Source organism: Schistocerca gregaria, chromosome 10 (genome assembly GCF_023897955.1).
Source record: "Schistocerca gregaria isolate iqSchGreg1 chromosome 10, iqSchGreg1.2, whole genome shotgun sequence".
NCBI classification, from domain to species: Eukaryota; Metazoa; Arthropoda; class Insecta; order Orthoptera; family Acrididae; genus Schistocerca; species Schistocerca gregaria.
Genome location: NC_064929.1, coordinates 169,246,072 through 169,266,314, shown reverse-complemented (window position 1 = coordinate 169,266,314; position 20,243 = coordinate 169,246,072). Strand labels below are relative to the sequence as shown.

The 20,243-nt window shown below is 45.6% G+C and overlaps 1 protein-coding gene across 1 annotated transcript in view; it reads left to right on the top strand.

Annotated features, from left to right (window-relative positions):
* The first annotated feature begins 371 nt into the window (after positions 1–371).
* LOC126293228 (trithorax group protein osa-like) overlaps positions 372–20,243 on the top strand; it is a 54,830-nt gene continuing 34,958 nt past the window's right edge. Inside the window, exons 1-2 of the mRNA XM_049986349.1 lie at positions 372–555; positions 15,194–15,436. Of these exons, the coding sequence (XP_049842306.1) occupies positions 424–555; positions 15,194–15,436 (375 nt within the window). The 5' untranslated portion in view covers positions 372–423. The remainder of the gene's footprint in view (positions 556–15,193; positions 15,437–20,243) is intronic.

Here is a 20,243-nt window from a genome sequence, read left to right as displayed (position 1 = left end):
TGAGCTGCCAAGCTGTGGGAGATCAAGCCGAACCGCTCGTCCCCGACGGCCGCCGCGATTTTGTCCGTGGCCGACGTGGACGCCGGCGGGGGCGGCGCCCTCTACGACGTCCACCCCCACCACCTCAATCACCACCACCACCACATCAACCACCACCACCATATCAACCACTTCAACCACCACCACCACCATGCGGCCGCCTACCACCACTTCAATCACCTGAACCACCACGGCGGCGGCGGGGGCGGCGGCGGCGGCGTGGTGCCGGGCGCCGGGGGTGGAGGCCCTGTGGTCTCCGCCGCCGGCGCGCACTACGGCGGCCACTACGTGGACGCGACCGCCTCGACCGCCCCCGCGGCCGCCGTGCCGCCCCCGGGGGCGGGTGGCGTGCTGTCGCCGTCGCTGGCGGTGGCGGCGGCGCCTATGTCCTCGCCCCCGGCGCCGCCCGGCAACGGAGGCAGCAACAGCAACGGCAGCGGCGGCGCCGGCGTCACGTGGTGGGCCATGATGAACGGCAGCCTCTACGAGGACAGCCCACCGCCACCCCCGCACCAGGTGAGACTCGCCGCCGTCTCTGTCGAGCCCAGGACTCTCCACACCCCCTTAGTCCGACCCTAAACAAATGCATCTCCCCGTGGTCCGTAGTCCACATGGAACTGTAGGTTATTTTAATATTCTCCGTAAATCCATCTTCGAACAGATTGTGGGACGACAACTGTCACTGTACCTTTATGTAATACGGATTACATCTTCAGCTGTAATAATTTATCTTTTTTCATGTGTTACAAAAAAGCGAACTGTGCGTTAACTACATTGAGATTCGACCGACCGCCGTGTCATCCTCTGCCAGTGGCGCCATTGTGATTCGCTATGGTGGGGCGTGGCGTCATCACACCGCCCTAGCGGCCGTTGCCAGCTCCTCACAGTTGTCATGACGAACCTGATTGCACCCTGTTTCAGTCGTACCACTACTGGAAGAATCCCTGGAAGTACCGGAAATTGAACCCAGTTCTTTCACACTCAGAACACATTAACCTGCTTCGGACCTCTCCACGATGCCGAATGATCTCGTGGATAGTGGGCAGTTTGTACAGATGGCTCAGTGGTAAGGCGCCAGGCTATGGATGCGAAGACCTTGGGTTCGGTTCTCGATCAGACGCACAGTTTTAATTGGCCACTTTACACTTGTTAGTCCTCTGGCAAAAATTGTTGATGTGAAAAATGCCAAGTTGCGTCGTGATTAGGAATCCACATTAAACTCTACGAGTAGCTCCCCATATAACTGGTGTCTAACTCAGTTCAAAGGTCGGACGAAAAAGGCAGCGGCATATGACCTCCTAAAGGGCTACGATTAACAAAGCTCTGTACTATTCAAACCGACCTACGGGTTAATCACGGCTTTACCTTTATAGGGTAGAGGATGCAAAGTCCACTATCCTGAAACTCCTTTGCTGCTATGGTGTAAACGGTGGCATCTCATTAATAAGTCTTGTTGATTTGATTCCTTGTCCATACCATAGCAGAAAAGAAGCATAGCGGACATCGTTTTGTTTTTGTTTTTCTTCTTCTTCTTTTTCGTCTTTATGCTCTGTACTATTCAAACCGACCTACGGGTTAATCACGGCTTTACCTTTATAGGGTAGAGGATGCAAAGTCCACTATCCTGAAACTCCTTTGCTGCTATGGTGTAAACGGTGGCATCTCATTAATAAGTCTTGTTGATTTGATTCCTTGTCCATACCATAGCAGAAAAGAAGCATAGCGGACATCGTTTTGTTTTTGTTTTTCTTCTTCTTCTTTTTCTTCTTTATGCTCTGCGTGATGTAGAACGATGTTTACTATATACCCATATGATCACTTGGTATCATAGAGGTGCCTGAAGGTGGTGTAATATAACACGGAAAGCGATTGCAAATAAATTAAGATTTATAAATACAACTGAATGTGTCAACCCTGCTACATACAGATATTCAGTATTAGCCATGTGATGGATTAGCTGTTGTTAAGGCTATCGTTATATCTATTAAGCGTATGACCTCCTTAAGACAGTGAAAACACACTTCGAAACATTACGAAGGTCTCGCTTTCCTCATCTGGCTGTTCATTTCTAAACCATTAAAGAGGTGCACACTAATATGCTAAACAGCAGTCATTAAATGAGCCACCTGGCCAAAATGCCCTGGGCTCACATGATAGTCAGGAAATATAATGATTAAGATGAAAATCACTGGCTTACATTTACTTTTGTCCACTTTCGTCTCCTTAGATACGTCACACTACCGTTCGACACCTTTGGTGTTCACAAGTATACAACACTGCTTCTGTGGCCGCCATCTGTCTGTTGGCCTTCCAGATGACCTAGCGTAACGCGCCCGGAAGAGCTAAGAGGACGTAAGTGGGCTAACGTAAATGTAAGATCAGGGCTTTTCGTCCTGATCATTTTACCTCATGATCTGTAGTTCTCGTGTATCACAGCATAACTAGCTAGTAAATTGAAGTCAAACTTCAAATGAGGACAAGGGCATTACCACCACCACTAGTTCGATCCCAGGTAAACCGTTGTTCCCAAACATTAGAGTTGAACATGGCTTTAATCTTTACTGGATGCCGCGTTAACATGGAACACTGAAAAAGTAATCAGCACTGGAAAAAGTGATCAAGGAGTTATCATGACGCCGCTATCTTCACCCACGTCAAGTTCTAAAGGAAACAAATTTTTAAAGCACCTTTTCATTCAACACTAACTTATTGCGTGGCTGAAACTTCATCACAGATGAAATCAGTGTGCCGCACCAGGCCTCGAAATCTTTTACTTACAGATCTAGCCTAGCACAGCTTGCGACCCACTCCACACCTGATTCTAACCCAAAGATATTGAGCTATCCAAGAATGAAGTTTGCAACGTAAGGGGGGGGGGGGGGGTGGAGGACAGGTTACTGCAAGAATTGAAGCAATGAGGGAGAGCCGTGAGCCTTACCTACTAGGCAACTGAGTCGGTGATAGTTCACTAGCATCCTGGTTCGAATCCCGTGCCGGTATATAGTTTTAATAAGCTGGGAAATCTCAAAATAGCGCTCACTTCGTTCCAGAATGAAAGATTCAGTCTGGATCTTAATTCACACTTTCCAACCAGAGTATCAGTTACGAAACTGACATACATAACGAGTCACAACTGGCTTCATTAAAAATACACTACGGGTTTCGATGTATCCATACTTACCCTGGGGTAGTTCTCGTGTATATATGGATCGTGACTGTTCTCCCTACGTTTTTTTCACACAGTTTGGTACAACTAGTTCAAAAGTGCCAACGCAACCCTCAGGTTAGCTTGGTAGTACTCCTTTCGGGTAAGAGTGTCTGGTGTATGATTACACATTTAGTAAAACCAGCATACAGCAGGATAGAGTCTTTCTCGTTGTGAATTTTATATACATTTGCATCATATTTCAATATGGAGGAGTAGCGGAAGTGCTTTTTGTTCTTATTCTTTCATGCGTTCGCTAAACATAGATAGTACACTTACATATTTTTCTTGCCCACTTCGTAGCACTTTTGTCTGAGTTGCAAAGAACCACACACGTGTCAGTTAATTGAATAATGTTAACAGAGCAAGTACAAAAAATATGAATAGTAACTACAAAAACTACCAGTTTACCTGTGTAATACTTTTCTTGTTTCATCTATGAGAAAGGGTAATCTTGATCATCTTGAACTCCACAGCTAATTGTTAATATTAATAGGAAACCAACACAGCTGTATCAGTACACATTTATTATGTCACGATCTGCGTCCTTCGACAGAACAGCATTGGGTTACCTGCAGTTGTACCAATCAAAAATTATAGTGTAAACTATAGTAAGTTTTACGTATAAATGACATGAAATTCACACTGCCAAGAGGTTTATAAGTGATCTCCACAGAGTTGTGCCAGTATCCTGGCTTAAGAAGTCTAATTTATCTTACGTAAGACGAGAAACAAATTCTGGAACATGAAGATCATACAAACACTCCGTCAATAGCTTGGAAGAGTATTTAAGTCATGATATCATGATACCGGCACAGCTCTTTCGGGATTGCGTAAGAAAATTGTGGACAAGGAATGGGGGGAAGGGGAGGGGGGGTTGCATGCCATCTATACGTATAGCTTACTATAGGTTTCATGCTCATTTACGTTTTGTTGAACTGAAGTTTACATGATGATGTTCTGTCGATCGAAACCGGTCATATTAAACAGGTATCAATACACCGGCAGGGCTGTCTTATTAATATTCATGAGAGAATTTCATTAAGAGAGACTGCTTATATACGTCTGTACGTACTGCTATTAGTATAATATAAACGTGATGATACCTACACATGAAATCTGTCAGCTGAGGCGTGCACCCACAATGTTTTCCGAAATCTTAATGGTAGTGAAAAAAGGAAGAGGGATATTAAGTCCAGAGGCAAGTATTTTGTTGTGTGATTTACGAGCGTAACATATTTAGCGACGGAGACACTAAAGCAGTTATGTTATTTTGAACACAGCTACATACTTTTTAATGACGGTTGAGAGACGTTGAAAAGTGGATCGGAGGTTATCTGAACTCTTCTTGACAGATTTAAACTTTATGTATCACTGAAACTCGAACAACTTACGATGCAGTGTAGCACTGAACCTTTAAAAAAATCCTTTGTGTGTATGAAAGCCAATGGTGCTGAAACAACAGCGTCTTCCTTCAATTGCCACGTAAACATTGGGTAATAAACTGAAACATGCCGATGTGTTGGCGGCTGTGACCTTCATACTCCAGACGGTAACCGACTCTGTTTAACAGAGTTTCACGTCGAAACCGTAACAAGATGTACAAATGTCCTCTTGTCAAAGGGTTTCGAACGCTGTTGAAAATAGTGGAAACTTCCATATAAAATAAGACAGTTGCTTCATTGGCTCAGCAGATAAAGAAATTAATGAAACATGGCGTTAACAAAATATTAGAAAATTCCGCATTATTTCACGGAACTAGTTGGCACTACATTAACTAATCTTGTATTGTGCACACCTGAAGCACAACTGAATAAAAAAATAATTTAAATCACCATTATGGATTGATCGATTTACTAAGTTTGTGACAAAAAACAGTATTTACTTATTGTGGGAGTATTCGGCCCATCCCTGCCACAGTGAGTACACAAACATGAACAAAAATATCTCGTATCTCGGTCTGAGACCATATTTCCCCAGCTAACTTAAACAACGATAGACAGCGAATACATGGCGTCTGAAAGGAAAGTGTAACTAGAAGATAAATTAATGTGTTATTACATAAATACCTGAAAAACTGCGGTACTTCACCAAAAAGCATCGTGTCAACTAGTTCTCAGAGGTGACGGAAGCAAAAGTGGCAGTTTCTTAAAAGGGACAGTCACAGATATCGTGCAACGCCAGCGAGAAACCGGATAAACTGAAGTCACCATTAGAGCCAAATGTCGGGTCCTTTATAATTGCCAAAGTTTGAAAAATCTATTTCAGTATCTTCTGCATTTATATTTGAGTTTCAGAACAGCTGATTATGCCTCCCCAGTGTTGGTAGTCATTTGCGTTAGCTGTATCTGTCCCCCTACTCCCCCCTCCACTCCTTTCTACTTCCGAAGGTAAGCAGACGGAATAACTAACGCTTATTTCCCCGTAAGTTCGAATGTAGCTTCATTTAAGCGTGTGGTGTAACTGTTCCTTAATCATGATGTTTCCCTCCGTATTTTTATGTCTTGTGTTAACCTTTTCATATCTTCGTCACTACTTTATTCAATATCCTCTTTAATCAGTTTTCCGTATTATAGTCTTGGTGTGATTCTTTTATTTTTCACTTCTACCTCTCCAGCCTGCCAGGGTAATCTAACAGATGTCTCAGTAGTCTTTCACTTCTTCTGGTAACAATCTTCCATAAACTTCTTGCTTAGTTCTTACTTCATCCGTTAAATAAAACACCATTAGCACAACAATTCAGGTGCTTCCAGTTCGTTTTTCTGTGGATTTTTCGATAGTTTACAGACGCATATTCTCAAGAACTTGTTGCTAATTTCGATATCAATATCTGTTAACCCTAGAGTTCTCTTATAGAAGAAAGCTTTCTACATCTGCGTCAATCTTCTCCTGTTATTGTACATGCTTCAGCCAACCTGTGAAATATAACTTCCCAGATAGAAATACAATTTCACTACTTCCACTGACGTTCTTCTCCTTTCCACTACACTTTATCGCCTTTCATTTTGCGTTTTTTGTCCTTAAATAACAATACTCTCTGCCAAGTGTGTTGTCTGTTCGTTTGAATAGGCCTCACGAACTTTCATAACACCCGACCAGAATGTCTGTTATCTGTAACATAATTGGAAAATCTCGCCACGAATCAGATTTCGAAACAGCCTCTTAAGAGTCTTCAAAACTCTGATGCTCCTGCCTGTCTGTCACTCCCATCCGACGTATCTCATCTGCATAAACTATGTATATAGTCTACAAAGCACCGTAAAGTACATGGTAGAGGGTACTTCCCACTGTAACCGTTGTGTTTCTTCCCGTCGCATTCTCGAATGGAGTGCGGGAAGAATCATCGCTTAAACCTATATGTGGACGCTGTATTATGGATACCTGCAGGGTTATAGTACACTCCTAGATTCGTCACTCAAATCTAGTTCTTGAAACTTTGTAACCAGGCTCTCCCCGGGTAGTTTGCACCTATCTTCAAGCGTCTGGCGCTCCAGTTTCTTCAATACTTCCGTTACGCTCTCCCATGGCTCAAACAAACCTGTGACCATTCGTGCTGCACTAAATATATCTTAAATACCTCCATGTTGTCCTGTTTGTGTCCTAGGATGGGTCGCATGAGTGTTTTATAAACGGCCTCATTTGTAGACTGATTGCATTTCCCTAGTGTCAAACCAGTGGAACGAGGTCTACCACTTGCTTCACCTACTAACGAGCGAATGTGACCCTTCCATTTCAGATCCATTCAAATTGATGAACCAGGAAATTTATTTAAGCTGACCGATGTCAGTTGTGGCTCACTGACATTGTATTCATAGTAAAATAGGTATTTTCGTTTCGTAAAGTGCACAGCTTTACGTTTCTGAGCATTTAATACGAGTTGCTAATATTAACACCACCCTGAAATCCCTTCGAAATCCAAGTGGGCCTTCCCCAACAACTATGGGGTCACGAGTTAAAGAACGAATGGCTTGTGGCTAACACGGAAGAAAGTCGGGTATGCAGATTTCCTGGAAGACGTAATATCGCTCGTTAACGGCTGAGACTATGTTGGAAGCAACCACTAAGGTACGATGCCTGTCTTCCAGACTGACATTCTCGCAAACCTCAACAACTTTGTGGGCACCCTCACTCCATTCTTCACGAACCTTGTACTGCATCACTGTAGTTTGTGTGTGTGTGTTTTTTCATTATTTTTCTCCTGTGTGCACAGGGGTCCTGGAATGCTAAACGGAGCGTTACAGGATCAATGTACTCCGAAAAATAAGCAAGCGACGGCGGCTGTAGAATCACGGGAGCTGAATTTGTTTGCTTCAGATCAGAGATAAAGAGCTGAGACATTTCGTAACGGTTGGCTCGTAATCTGTGGTGTCTGTTGCGCAAGAATCCCGACAAGCTACCGGTTTTCTGAGTCAGCGCAAAACAGAACCAAAAAAAGGAATGTTAAATTTTTTGCGTGGCGCCCAGCTCATGCCTACAATGATGAAAATGCCATACTGTATGGGTGTAATTCCCGCTATGACTGTCTACAATGTAGCCAATTTCCTTCTCCATTTTTATATCCGTCTTGCATCAGGTATAGATTGGCCGCCTTCCACTTTCGCCTCTCATTTGTTTCTTCCTCGATTCGCTGCTAACTTCGTTCATTTTTAATACTATCCATCATGTTAAGCCACCTCTTTCCTCCCCATTTTTCCCAGTGACCTTACTTTCAGTAACTTTTTCGTTGCAGGGGACTTTGTCGTAATGTCTCACCCATGAAGTTTCTGGCACTCTTACAGTTTCCACCAGTTTTCTTTCCCCTCGTACTCCTACAAGTATTGCGTCATGCCTTCTTCTGCCAGTCTGTTTGACTTTAAGGATTTTTCTCCATAACCAAGTTTCAGAAATGTCACAGTATACTATTCCATTCTTTTTCACTACAAATGTTTCACAGCCATGCGATGTTACACTTTGCACAAAACACTTGATGAATCTCTTTCTTAATGCCACAGAAATTGATTTTGCTGTTACGAGACCTTGCAATTGCTCCTTTTCAAAACCTCTTCTATTCATAGATACTCCACTTGTTCTCGTTCATATACAAACATTTTTCATCATCAGACTTCTTCAGTGATGAAAAGCAAATTACCCAACGAAATTCTCTCACAATTTACAATTACTTGTTATCGACTCAAACTATTTCTGATGCATCTGTATTCTTAACATGTCTGTATCTTGACTAATACTTCTCATCCATTAATCGTTTAATTTATATCGTTTTCGTTTGCCTTATATTCAGTTAGAAGGTTGCGTATTCTGTATTCTTCTCTGTCAGTGTATGAAGGCAGCAACACTTTTCAACATGCAGAGTCCACGGAAAAGCTTTGGGTTCGACTCTCGACACTGCTACTCTGCTTACGCTCTTCTTATTCTCTCCACGATAAGAGCAGTGCAAATTCTCAGTTGAACCGATATAGGAGGCGCTATGGTTCTCACACTAGACTGCATTCGGGAGAACAACATTTCAAATCCGCGTCAGGCCATCCTGAGTTGTTTTCCGTGAGTCGCCTAAATCACCCTACGACAACGGCGGGACCGTTCCATTGAAAGCGAACGGCCGATTTACTTCCCCATCCTTGAAACATTCCGAGCTTGTGCTCCGTCTCTAATGACTTGGATGTCGACGGGACGTTAAACCCTGATCTTCCTTCCTTCCTTCCTTCATTCATTCCTTCTCAGTTACCGCAGTATATCATCCTTATAGTGAACCCAGTCGGCACATAGAGACTGTCGACCCACGTACTCGAGGTCATAGTCCTGTGGACAGTGATGCAATGGAAACTCTCTCTCTCTCTCTCTCTCTCTCTCTCTCTCTCTCTCTCACACACACACACACACACACACACACACACACACACACACACACAAATAAAAAAACTATGCTCTAAACCTATTCTCTGCGAGCCATATTCTGGACCGAGCGAAACAGCGCAGTGGGCTCGAATTCAGGAGAGCGACGGTTCAGACCCTCATCCGGCAGTCCTAATTTAGGTTTTCCGTGTTTTCCCTAAATCGCTTCACGCAAATGCCTCAATCCTTCCCTAATCCAATGGGACCGATGACCGCGTTCTGTGGTCTCCTTCCCCAAGTCAAGCAACCATCCTACATTCTTGTGTGTGACCGACTCTAAGAATGAGAGATGTCGAACGGGAGTGGCAGATACGACATTTTGTCAAATATCAACTCAACAAACGTCCTTGGGTAAGGTTACTACATGCTATTCTTAACCACGTAGCCACGATATATAACATCTTATCCTCTGCTACCAGCAGCCTACGGCCTTGCCGCAGTGGTAACACCGTTTCCCCTCAGATCGCCGAAGTTAAGCGCTGTCGGGCTGGGCTCTCACTTGGATGGGTGACCATCCGGTCTGCCGAGCGCTGTGGGCAAGCGGGGTGCACTCAACCCTTGTGAGGCAACCTGAGGAGCTACATGATTGAGAAGTAGCGGCTCCGGTCTCAGAAACTGACATACGGTCGGGAAAGCGGTGTGCTGGCCACATGCCCCTCCATATTCGATTCCAGTGACGCTTATGAGCTGAGGATGACACGGCGGCCGGTCGGCACCGCTGGGCCTTCATGGCCTGTTCGGGAGGAGGTTTTCTGCCACCGACACCTTCTCTTGTACATTCCACCACTGACACTGTACTGAAAGTCCTACAAGGTATTTTTATGCCTAATATACACACAAAGTAATTGTGATTCCATTTTGAAATGTCAAGAGAGTTCGGTAATGTGGAATTACATCGATCGGTATTAAACCATTCTGTTCGCTTCAGGCCGACTCACGAAGCAGGATAGTTGCAAAATTTCAAGTGACAGAGGCCAAAAAGGGGGCATTGTGCGTCATGAATAAGTTTACTGTCAAAATTCTGGAAGTGCCCTTCCAAAATAGTCAGGTAACTTTTTGCTTGTTCCTTTATGTGTTTCGCGAAACAGTCAAGAGGAAGAAGATGAAAGAAATTAGAGCTCACACGGAGGCTTACCGACTGTCATTCATCCCACGCATCTGTCACAAATAGAGTGTTAAATGGGGGGGGGGGGGGGCAGATAGTGGCGTCGCAGGTGTTCTCTCCTACTCACAGTGACATGGCTATACGAAGTATAGATATAGAGATATGTAGCCTACAGATTCATCGGCTCAATAGCGATACGTTACTGTTTTGACTGTTGGTGACATGTGCAACGTCCAAAGATATGCGCCACAAAGTCTGATGTTACATACACTGCCGGTTATTAAAGCTGCAGTACCAATAAGGATTAAAATTAACGAAATTTTAGTTATTCAGCGTGTACACCCTGGTGACAGGAACCATGAAAAACCACCTAATATCGTGTCGGACCTCATTTTGCTCGGCGTAGTGCAGCAACATGGACTCAACAGGTTGGAAGTGACCCGCTGAAATACCGAGTCGTGCTGCAACTATAGCCATCCGTAATTGCGATAGATTAGCTAGTGCAGAACTTTGTGCACGAAGTGAGCTCTTAATTATGTCCCATAAGTGTTTGACGCGATTCATGTCTGGCGATCATGGTAGCCAAATCATTCCATCGAACTGTCCAGAACGTTCTTCAAACCAACTGTGAACAGTTGTGGCCTGCTCACATGGAGCATTGTCATTCGTAAAAATTCCATCGTTGTTTGGGAACATGAAGTCCATGAATGGCGGCCAATGGTCTCCAGGTACTTGAAGCATAACCATTTCTAGTCAGTCATAGGTTCAGTTGGACCGAGGACAAAGTCCGTTCCATGTAAAGACAGCGCACACCATTAGGGAGCCACTACCAGCCTTGTGCCTTGTTGCCAACTTGAATCCATGGCTTCGTGGTCTCTGCGCTACATTCGAACCCTACAGTCAGCTGAAATCATGACTCATATGACTAGCACACGCTTTTCCAGGCGTCTAGGGTCCAACCGACTTGGTGACGAGCCCAAGAGAGGAGTCATAGAAGATATCGTGCTGGTAGCGAAGGTTCACGCGTCGGTCGTCTGCTACCATAGTCCGTCAACGCCATATTGTGGTTCACTATCCGAATGGATACTTTCGTCGTACGTACTACAATAATTTCTGCGGTCATTTGAAGCAGTGATACTTCTCTGTAAGCACTGACGACTTTACTCCAACGTCGCTGCTCTCGGTCGTTACGTGACGGCCATCGGCCACTGCGTTGTCCTTAGTGATGAGGAGTAACGCCTGGAACTTGGTATTCTCGGCATTCCCTTGACTCTGAAATGGAATGCCCCACGCGTCTAGCCCAAACTACCATTCAGCGTTCAGTTTGTTAATTCTCGTCTTATAGCTATAATCACGCCGGAAACCTCTTCACGTAAATGACGTGAGTACCAATGACACCTCTGCCAATGCACTGCCCTCTTACATCTCCTGTGACGTGGTATTACTGCCATCTGTATATGTGCATATCGCTATCACAGGACTTTTGTCATTTCGGTGTACAATTCAGTTAGAGGAAGACATGACAAAATATGTAGATGATTTAGGGATACAAAACGAGTCAAATTTAGTACACAGGCAGCAACAGCAGTGCTGACTTGGCTGTACACTGAGTCGAACTGAGCTTGAGTGACAGGTAGTGGTATGCCATTCAATTCTTTTTCGGTTGTGTGCCAGAGTTTATTAGTAGTAGTAGCTGGAAAGTATTCACGTGAAAGTCTCTCGGTAAGCCATGACCAGATGTTTTCAGTGAGTGAGAGATCTGATGGACGTTCTGGCCTTGCTAATAGTCGTAGTGCATCTCTACCGACAGCACGAACCAAATGCCGTCTTATGTTGACCTGTTGAGGGATAGCGAGATGGAGAAATGAAAGACGGAGCACAGCTACCTTCTTTAACACTTCAGAGGCGAAACGCATGCAGTCCGAAGTATCGATCATGCAAATCGGATGATCGTATTGTCTACCCACTGGCACCCTATGACATCACGCCAGGTGCTGGGCCTTCGCGACGACAATGACTGCAGCCTGGCAGAGTTACTTCTGCTTGGAGTCACCATTCAGCGATACGTCCTTTGTCGTGCTATCTTCAGTACTCGGACTCGTTGAAAAGTCGACGTTATGTCACCAAAGGGTCCAGTTTTCTCGTTGGGTGCACTATCGTCAGCACGCCACCCTCTACTGCTGCATGAAAGGAACCCAGAACAATGGTTTCCGCACTGACAGTCTGTCTTGTTCCATACGTCGTCGCACTGTCAGTCTCGATAATTGTAATGCTGCCAACGGGCTTATTTCGTGAATCTAGGTAAGCTTATTTCGTGAATCTAGGTAAGCGACGCGACACTACAGTCCACCACAGCTGGGTGAGGAATATGTCCTCTCGAGCGCTAGTCGCGTAGGCCATTCAGATGCTGCGTATGATCCTCCTAAGCTCATCGATTTCGTATTCGCATGACAGTCGTGTGGTCCTAACCACTGAGGGCATCGATGTCGCGGGACGGTATCCTGTAGTCTTACTACGCCACGATCTTGCACTGGTCGATTTCCTGTACATGCTTCTTGCTACACGTGGCGAACACGATCTTCAAAAACAATAGTCAAATGCTATTTCTGAATGAGAAACCCGTTGTGTAATCTTTCCTAGTGCACTATCTGATAAACAGTTTCAGGACAACTAGCAGTCGACATTAATTTGGGGTGTCTCCACCCTTTCGATGTATGACGTATTGAACTCTGCTTGCGACATTTTCAATGAGGGGCTGAAAGCCAGGCAGGAATGGTAGCTCGTACTTCCTAAAGAGCCAAAACCAGGGAAGGTAGTGATGTTCTACGCCGGGATCTGGAGTGAAGTCAATGTTCTAGCCCATCCTAAAGGAGTCATGGGTTGAAATAGGGATGTAGACAGGCAAGTCCACAAACCACTGCTCTCAAAGACATTGCTTTATGACAGGGTGCGACACGATCATCGTCTCCGAACCGTTCCTTTACTGTACGCTGTACACAAGATTGTATAAAGTATTCTTGTCACTCCGCATATTGTGTTTTTTTGTGTATAATAAAGGGACCGCAAGCTAATAGCGAAAAACAACCACACACTGTAAAACCAGCTCATCTGTACTTCACTGTTGCTACTATGCATGGTGGCAGGAAATGTTCTCTAGACATTAGCCAAACCCAAACCCTTCCATCGGATTGGCACAGGGTGTGTCGTCATGCATACTCCACATCACTCGTTTCCAGCCATTCATTGTCCCGTGGTGTGGCCCTTTACCTCAAGCGTCTCTCTGATTGCAGAAATGTGTGTCTTACGAGGAGCTGGTCGACAATTGCACCCTGTCCTTTCTTCCATACAGAGAGTCACTGTACTAGCTGGACTACTGGTAGCAATTTGGAACCCATGATTGATTCCTCCCGCTGAATTAATTCAATTTTTAACAACCACCCTCCCCTATGTTCGACGGACACTATCCGTCTGTACACGCAGTCTGTATGGTCTTGATTTGGTTGTGGTTATTCCTTCTCGCTTTCACTTCACAATCACCTCACCAGCAGACGACTAGGGCAGCTTAAGAAGGGCTCGAATGTCCCTGATGGATTTGTTACTCTGGTGAAATGCAGAGACTTGTTCACGTTCGACGTCACACCCATTCAGCAGTCATTGCTCCTCTACTAACAATAAGTTGGTTTGTGGGATTAAAGGGACCGGACTGCTACGGTCATCGGTCCCTACTAACAATAAGAAAGAAAAAAATTGAGAAAAAGCCACTCCACACCCACACCGGCATGATGGCCAACACAAAAGGTCTGCTGCCATCTCTGCAAAAGGGTTAGTTTTCACTAGAGTGACCTCCTTCATGATGTGGCTACTGCGATGTTTGCGTTCGTCTGTTTAAGGTTAACCATTAATACGCGGTCATCTGAAGATAGACTGGGTCGGAAGTTGAACGAAGGGTAGCTGTTTGAAGGGCAGAGGGAAAAAGTGCCAAGGAAAGAGCCAAGGGAAAAAGAACCTCTGCGATGGTTCGGTCGGGTTGTAAGACCAGTAACGGTTTTCTTGTTGCCTGTGGCAGGTCATGCAAGGGTAGGCTTTGTTAGTAGCGGGTATCATGCAGGTCGATAACCTTTGACGTTGTGCGGTGCTGATACTCGGCGTCTGCCGCTGGGTGGCGGTGTTAATTTCTCGGTCAGCCTCAGCATACCTGTAACAGATGCGTTCATCATCGTTTTGCGTCCGGTAAGTCATATATTAGATTCACAGTGTAGGGTGGTGTTAGCGATTTGTTTGTGCCGGTCTCCCTGTTGGTTCGCTTTAATAGCAGCTGGCACATTCAGTCAACGTTACTGATATGCAGGGGCTTGCCGACGTTTGTCTCTTGTGGGTGTATGTTAGCTTGCCATAGGTGGTTATGCCCTAGCTAGTAATGTCTTTGGTCGCTGATGTTTCCACCTGTGATTATTAACAATGTTCGCAGCTCGTGGTCTTGCAGTAGCGCACTCGCTTCCCGCGCACGGGATCCCGCGTTCGATTCCCGGCGGGGTCAGAGATTTTCTCGGCCTCGAAATGACTGGGTGTTGTGTGTGTCTTTGATCATCACTTCATCCTCATTCACTCGCAAGTCGCTGTAATGGCGTTAAAGAACTTGTGGAGCGGCGGCCGAACCGCCCCGCGAGGGGTCTCCCTGCCACCAATGCTATACTCTCATTATTATTATTATTATTGTTGACAATAAAATACTCCCTGCCTTTTCTTATATTACAATATTCCCTACCTTGTTTTATATTGGCGGGTCTGCCTCTAGTGACGTGAATTCCGCATTGCATAGGGGCGTCCAGATACTTTTGATCAGTATGTTTGGTCCACTTAATGCTAATTTGAAGCTTTTTGCACGCCGCCCTCATGGTGACGGGACTTCAGTGACCGGCAGTTAGTACAGCACCATGCAGATTGGGCTGCCGCAGAGGCTCGGCGCACTGAGTCACCGCGCCGGCCTATACTTACCTCCGCCTTCTGGGACTACCGCCGCGGCCTTGGCGTCGTTTCTGCAGCCGCCCGGGCGCGTGGGCGTCGCGGCGCCGCCGGGAATTCAGAATGAGCGCGTCCAGCTGCAAATGTCAACACGGTCGCCGTCGCTCCCCACCTGCGCCGCCTTGGGCAGAGAAATGAATCCAACCTGCACACTTCTGTCGTCCTTGCTGCTCTCCGTGCACGGACAGTAGAGTATGCAGTACTTTGCTACGCGTTGACAAACACAAACCTGGTTGCGGGATATATGAAAACTGCCCTAAACATGACTGAAAATTGAATAACGAAGTGACGTATTTCTCGAAACACAGAGAAATGCGAGCCATCGTGTTCATCACATGTCTCGGTATACCACGACCGCTGATTAAATCAACTCAGTTACAACAACTGAAAGTCCAAATCCTCTACACAGAGAAGCCGACGTCGTCACACTAGACAGGCCTCAGACGTGAAGTACCATGTCGAGGAACTTCGCAAAAAGGGGAAATCCTCTAATCTAAGTGACTGTGACAAACTGTTGTGCTCCGGAACCTCGGAACGAGCATCTCGGTAAACGGTGAACATGATCGACTACTCACGTGCTACAATCATGAGTATACATGGAAAGTCAATGAAGGACGGTGAAACCTCGGGTAGGCGACCAGATGTTGGACGTCCACAGCCCATCGCAGGTCGTCGAAGTCGGAGACTTGCCTCCTGCGTAAAGCAGTATAGGGGGCGATATGTGGCAGGTCTGACGACAGACTACAAAGCTGGTGCAGCCATAAGTGTATCGAAACACAACGTTAAATATGCGGTTCCGCAGCGGACTAACCTATGTGCTCCAATGTTGACCCAACAGCATCGTCAGTCACAGCTCTAATGGACACGGAATCATCGAAATTTGACCTCGCATCAGTGGAAACGTGTCATCTGGTCGGATGAATCAGGTGTCTTATTAGACCAGGTCTATGGTCCCATCTGGATACGGCCATATCCAGGTGAGCGGCAGCTCGAAAAATGCACTGCACAATGACGCGGGCCTCTGAGGGAAGTATTATGATATGGAGGATATTGAAGTCCCATGACAGCTGCGGACTGCAGAGTACTTATTCCTTGATGTCTGATGCCTTTCGCAATGACATCTGCAGTAGGATAAGTGTTGGCACTTTCCAGAAGAATAAATATCAGTGTCACAAGCACAGAATCTTGCCACAGCGGTCATAGGAACATGGGTGTGAAGTGACACTGATGTCCTCCAAATTCAGTAGTTATGAACCCGATGGAACACAACTGCGACACAATCAGAAGCCAGTTCCGGGCCCATATGATGATTTGGTGGTAATTTACGGGAATTATGTGATCCCTGCGTAGACAGTTGGTGCCATGTATCTCCAGGAAACTACCGAGGATTTGTAGAACCTATGCTGCTGTACCGCCTTGTAAAGTTCTACCAACGCGCTATTAAGCAGGTGTTTATGGTGTATTTAAAGTGTGGGGCTATTTAGGCTTAATCGTTACAACGTGACATGGCGGCACATATGATACCTGGTCCCTACACGGTCCCAGAGGTGCGGCAGGGACTCATTGTCTCTCTGTGATAGAGTGAACTGATACCTTGCATCTTGCTGTCGTTGAAGCGCTTATCGCCCCTAGAACCACAGCAAAATATGACGAGAGGGGCAAGGAACGCACACTCGCCAATACAGGCAAAGCAAGTGACGTACCGCGTTATGATCCATACAGGTCAATCTGGGGATCGACCGCCATCTCATCCGCCATCATTGGCGTCATTTGGACTGTATGGAGGTTCAAACGATTAGCTCGGGGCCATTGTCGGCTTTCTAGATCTAGGAGCCGCTACTTCTCTTTCAAGTAACATTTCAGTGTGCATTCCATTCCTCCTAATAATGAAACGTCCCTGGCAGTACTGTGAATCGAACCCGGGTCCTTGCACAGCAACCAGATACTGTGACCACTGAGCTACAACAGCGGTAACCCAAACAAGAGAGACCTCTTATCCAACTGCGCAGGAGTGTATGTCTGATTGTATGATGACTATTAAATCTTTGTGCTAATGAATTCAATTTTCTGAATAGATCAGCGTTCCCAATTTTATCTCAGAGTCCCTTTTAGGCTCACTGTCATCAATTTTCCTGATGTTTCTGCGTCTGTCGCCGTAAACTTCACCTCATAGTCTCTCTTAGTTTTCGTTTCCTGTTGAATGGGATTTTCATCGATAGCAGGATTTCGTCGTCTGCTTCCGGTGCTGAAAGGAAATTGTGTCTGACTGCAATGCGGATACCTCGGGATTCTTTCTCGGTAATGGCTGGGGTTTTTTCCTTGGCTGAGTTCTAGAATGGGGTCAAACGAGGCCCCTTTATTCAGAGTTTATTTACAGATATCGTTATGTACTATTCACTGGTTCACTATATTGGGATCTGAGAGCCAATTTAAATGGTCTTATTGTGAAGTGCAAACTTTGATGGCCGTCAGTGATATATCATCGTGTGCTACAGAGCTCCTTCCTTGAAGATATTTTCACAGGAAGAAACGAAACGCTGGGTTATCTAACGGATCCAAATAGACCACGGTATAACATACCAGAGGATTGTGCAGTTGTGATTTAAACGTCATTTGTCATAAAACTGGAAACTGCCACTTTTCACAGCTTCTTAGTCGGTCCATCACAAGTCTTCCCGCCGTGCGCTAAACCACAACGTTTCAGCGATCTGTGCACAAACACTATGAGCATTTTCGTCTTTAGTGTTCCATGCATAATAAATATAAATAACATCAAAACTGTCATTCTAGTTTTCTGGAAACGTATCCAGCGACCACATACGCGCACACACAAACGCAAACAAAACACACACACACACACACACACACACACACACACACACACGTACGTACGTACATGTACACACGTTCGTACGTACGTACGTACATGTACACACGTTCGTCCAGTCGTAAGTAGGAGTAAAAATTAATAAATGTTTTGTACGCCGAATCTGTTGCATACAGTCCGACTTGGCATGTTTTTGGCGACTTGTGTTTTAGATTTCGCAATTTATTTTATGTAGTATCTTTTCATTGGAGAGACTGAGTAGACGACATCCCAACACTGACTATTATGAGGTGGTCACCGGCATCTCGACGATGGACTTCCGCGATACTTGCCATCAGCGTTAAATATTAGGCCTCGAAGACAGTTTCATATGTAACAGCGAATGAATAATTCAGTATATTGATGTGTAATCACAATGAACGAAGAAATGCAGGCAGTTCCAAGGGATTTAATTTCCCTAGAAACATTAAAGTGACTTCAAGACAGGTCTACAAGAAGTAGGAAGGACACAATCGCTTTTCATTAGTGTTGGCTGTCTGACTGTATTCAAAGCTCTATTCCAAGTGATCAAGCTCCGTCTTCTATTTCACTCTTTGTACCCTGCCATCTGCTTTCTAGTATTTTCGTAGCTACGTTATTTTTATCACTGCGAAAATATACTCTGTGCTTAGATAATGGTCAAATAAACATTTGATACATTTATCAGCGAAAACATTAAGACCACTGCCGTGCTACGGTCGCAGGTTCGAATCCTGCCTCGGGCATGAATGTGTGTGATGTCCTTAGGTTAGTTAGGTTTAAGTAGTTCTAAGTTCTAGGGGACTGATGACCTCAGATGTTAAGTCCCATAGTGCTCAGAGCCATTTGAACCACTGCCCACGGCGCGGTTGAACGGCGTCTGGTGGCCCCGTGGACACGTGATGAGGTAAAAAAAACTATGTAAGCGGAAAAGAAATGGATGGGGAGTCATTCCAGCGAAGATACAAGCCGTGAATGAGCAAATCCACCTACATAAGGGACTGTGACAAAGGGTAGATTATTATCTTCATCAGGAGACTGTGAACGAGTATCTCGAAAATCGTGAAGCTGGTCGAATGTTGGCGTGCTACAGTCAGAACATCTACGGAAAGTGGTGGAAGGGCAGAGAACTACCACCAGGAGCTAAATGGCTGGACGTCCTCGACTCTTCTCAGAACGTGGGGTTCGGATGCTTTTCTCCTGTGCAAAGTAGGTTTAAAAATGGTTCAAATGGCTCTGAGCACTATGGGAGTTAACTTCTGAGGTCACCAGTCTCCTGGAACTTAGAACTACTTAAACCTTACTAACCTAAGGACATCACACACATCCATGCCCGAGGCTGGATTCGAACCTGCGACCGTAGCGGTCGCGCGGTTCCAGACTGTAGCGGCTAGAACAGCTCGGCCACCCCGGCCGGCTGTAAAGTAGGATAGATGGCGATTTGAAGCGTCCCTATCGAATGAGCACAATGCCGGTACACGCACATACGTTTCAGATGACACTGTTCAGCGCACATTGTTTACCATTGGGCTCCGCAGCAGACGCCTCTGCGTGTTCATAAGTCGATCCAACTATACCGTCCATTACGAATGCAGTGAGTGTAGTGAGTGTGGCAACATCGGAACTGGACCAAAGATCAACGGAAATGTGTCACCTTGGCGGATGAATGACGTTTTTGCTACACCATATGGATGGTCGTCTCCACAAACCCCGTCATCCAGGTGAACGTCGGCTCGAGGCATGCACCGCGCCACGCAGGCTGCTGGGAACAGTACTGTGTTGTGGGGAAAATTCTCCTGCGTTTGCATGGGACCTGTGTCAGTAATGGAAGAGAACATGTCAGCTAAGGATTACCTGAATACCTTCACGCTCGATGTCTTCGCCGGCGGCGATGTCATCTTTCAGCAGGATTTGTCCGTGACTCGAAACCGTAATTGCGCTACAATGTTTCGAGGAGCATGATAGTGAAGTCACGTCGATGTCTTGGCCACCAAATTCGTCTGATGTGCGTATGACTCAATCAAAAGTGGTCGCTATACGGAGCCATTAGCGCGTACGCAAATCAGCAGGCTGTTTTTATGGCAATTACATGACTTGGCGTAGACATCTGGTGCGAAATATCTCCGCAAACCTACTTA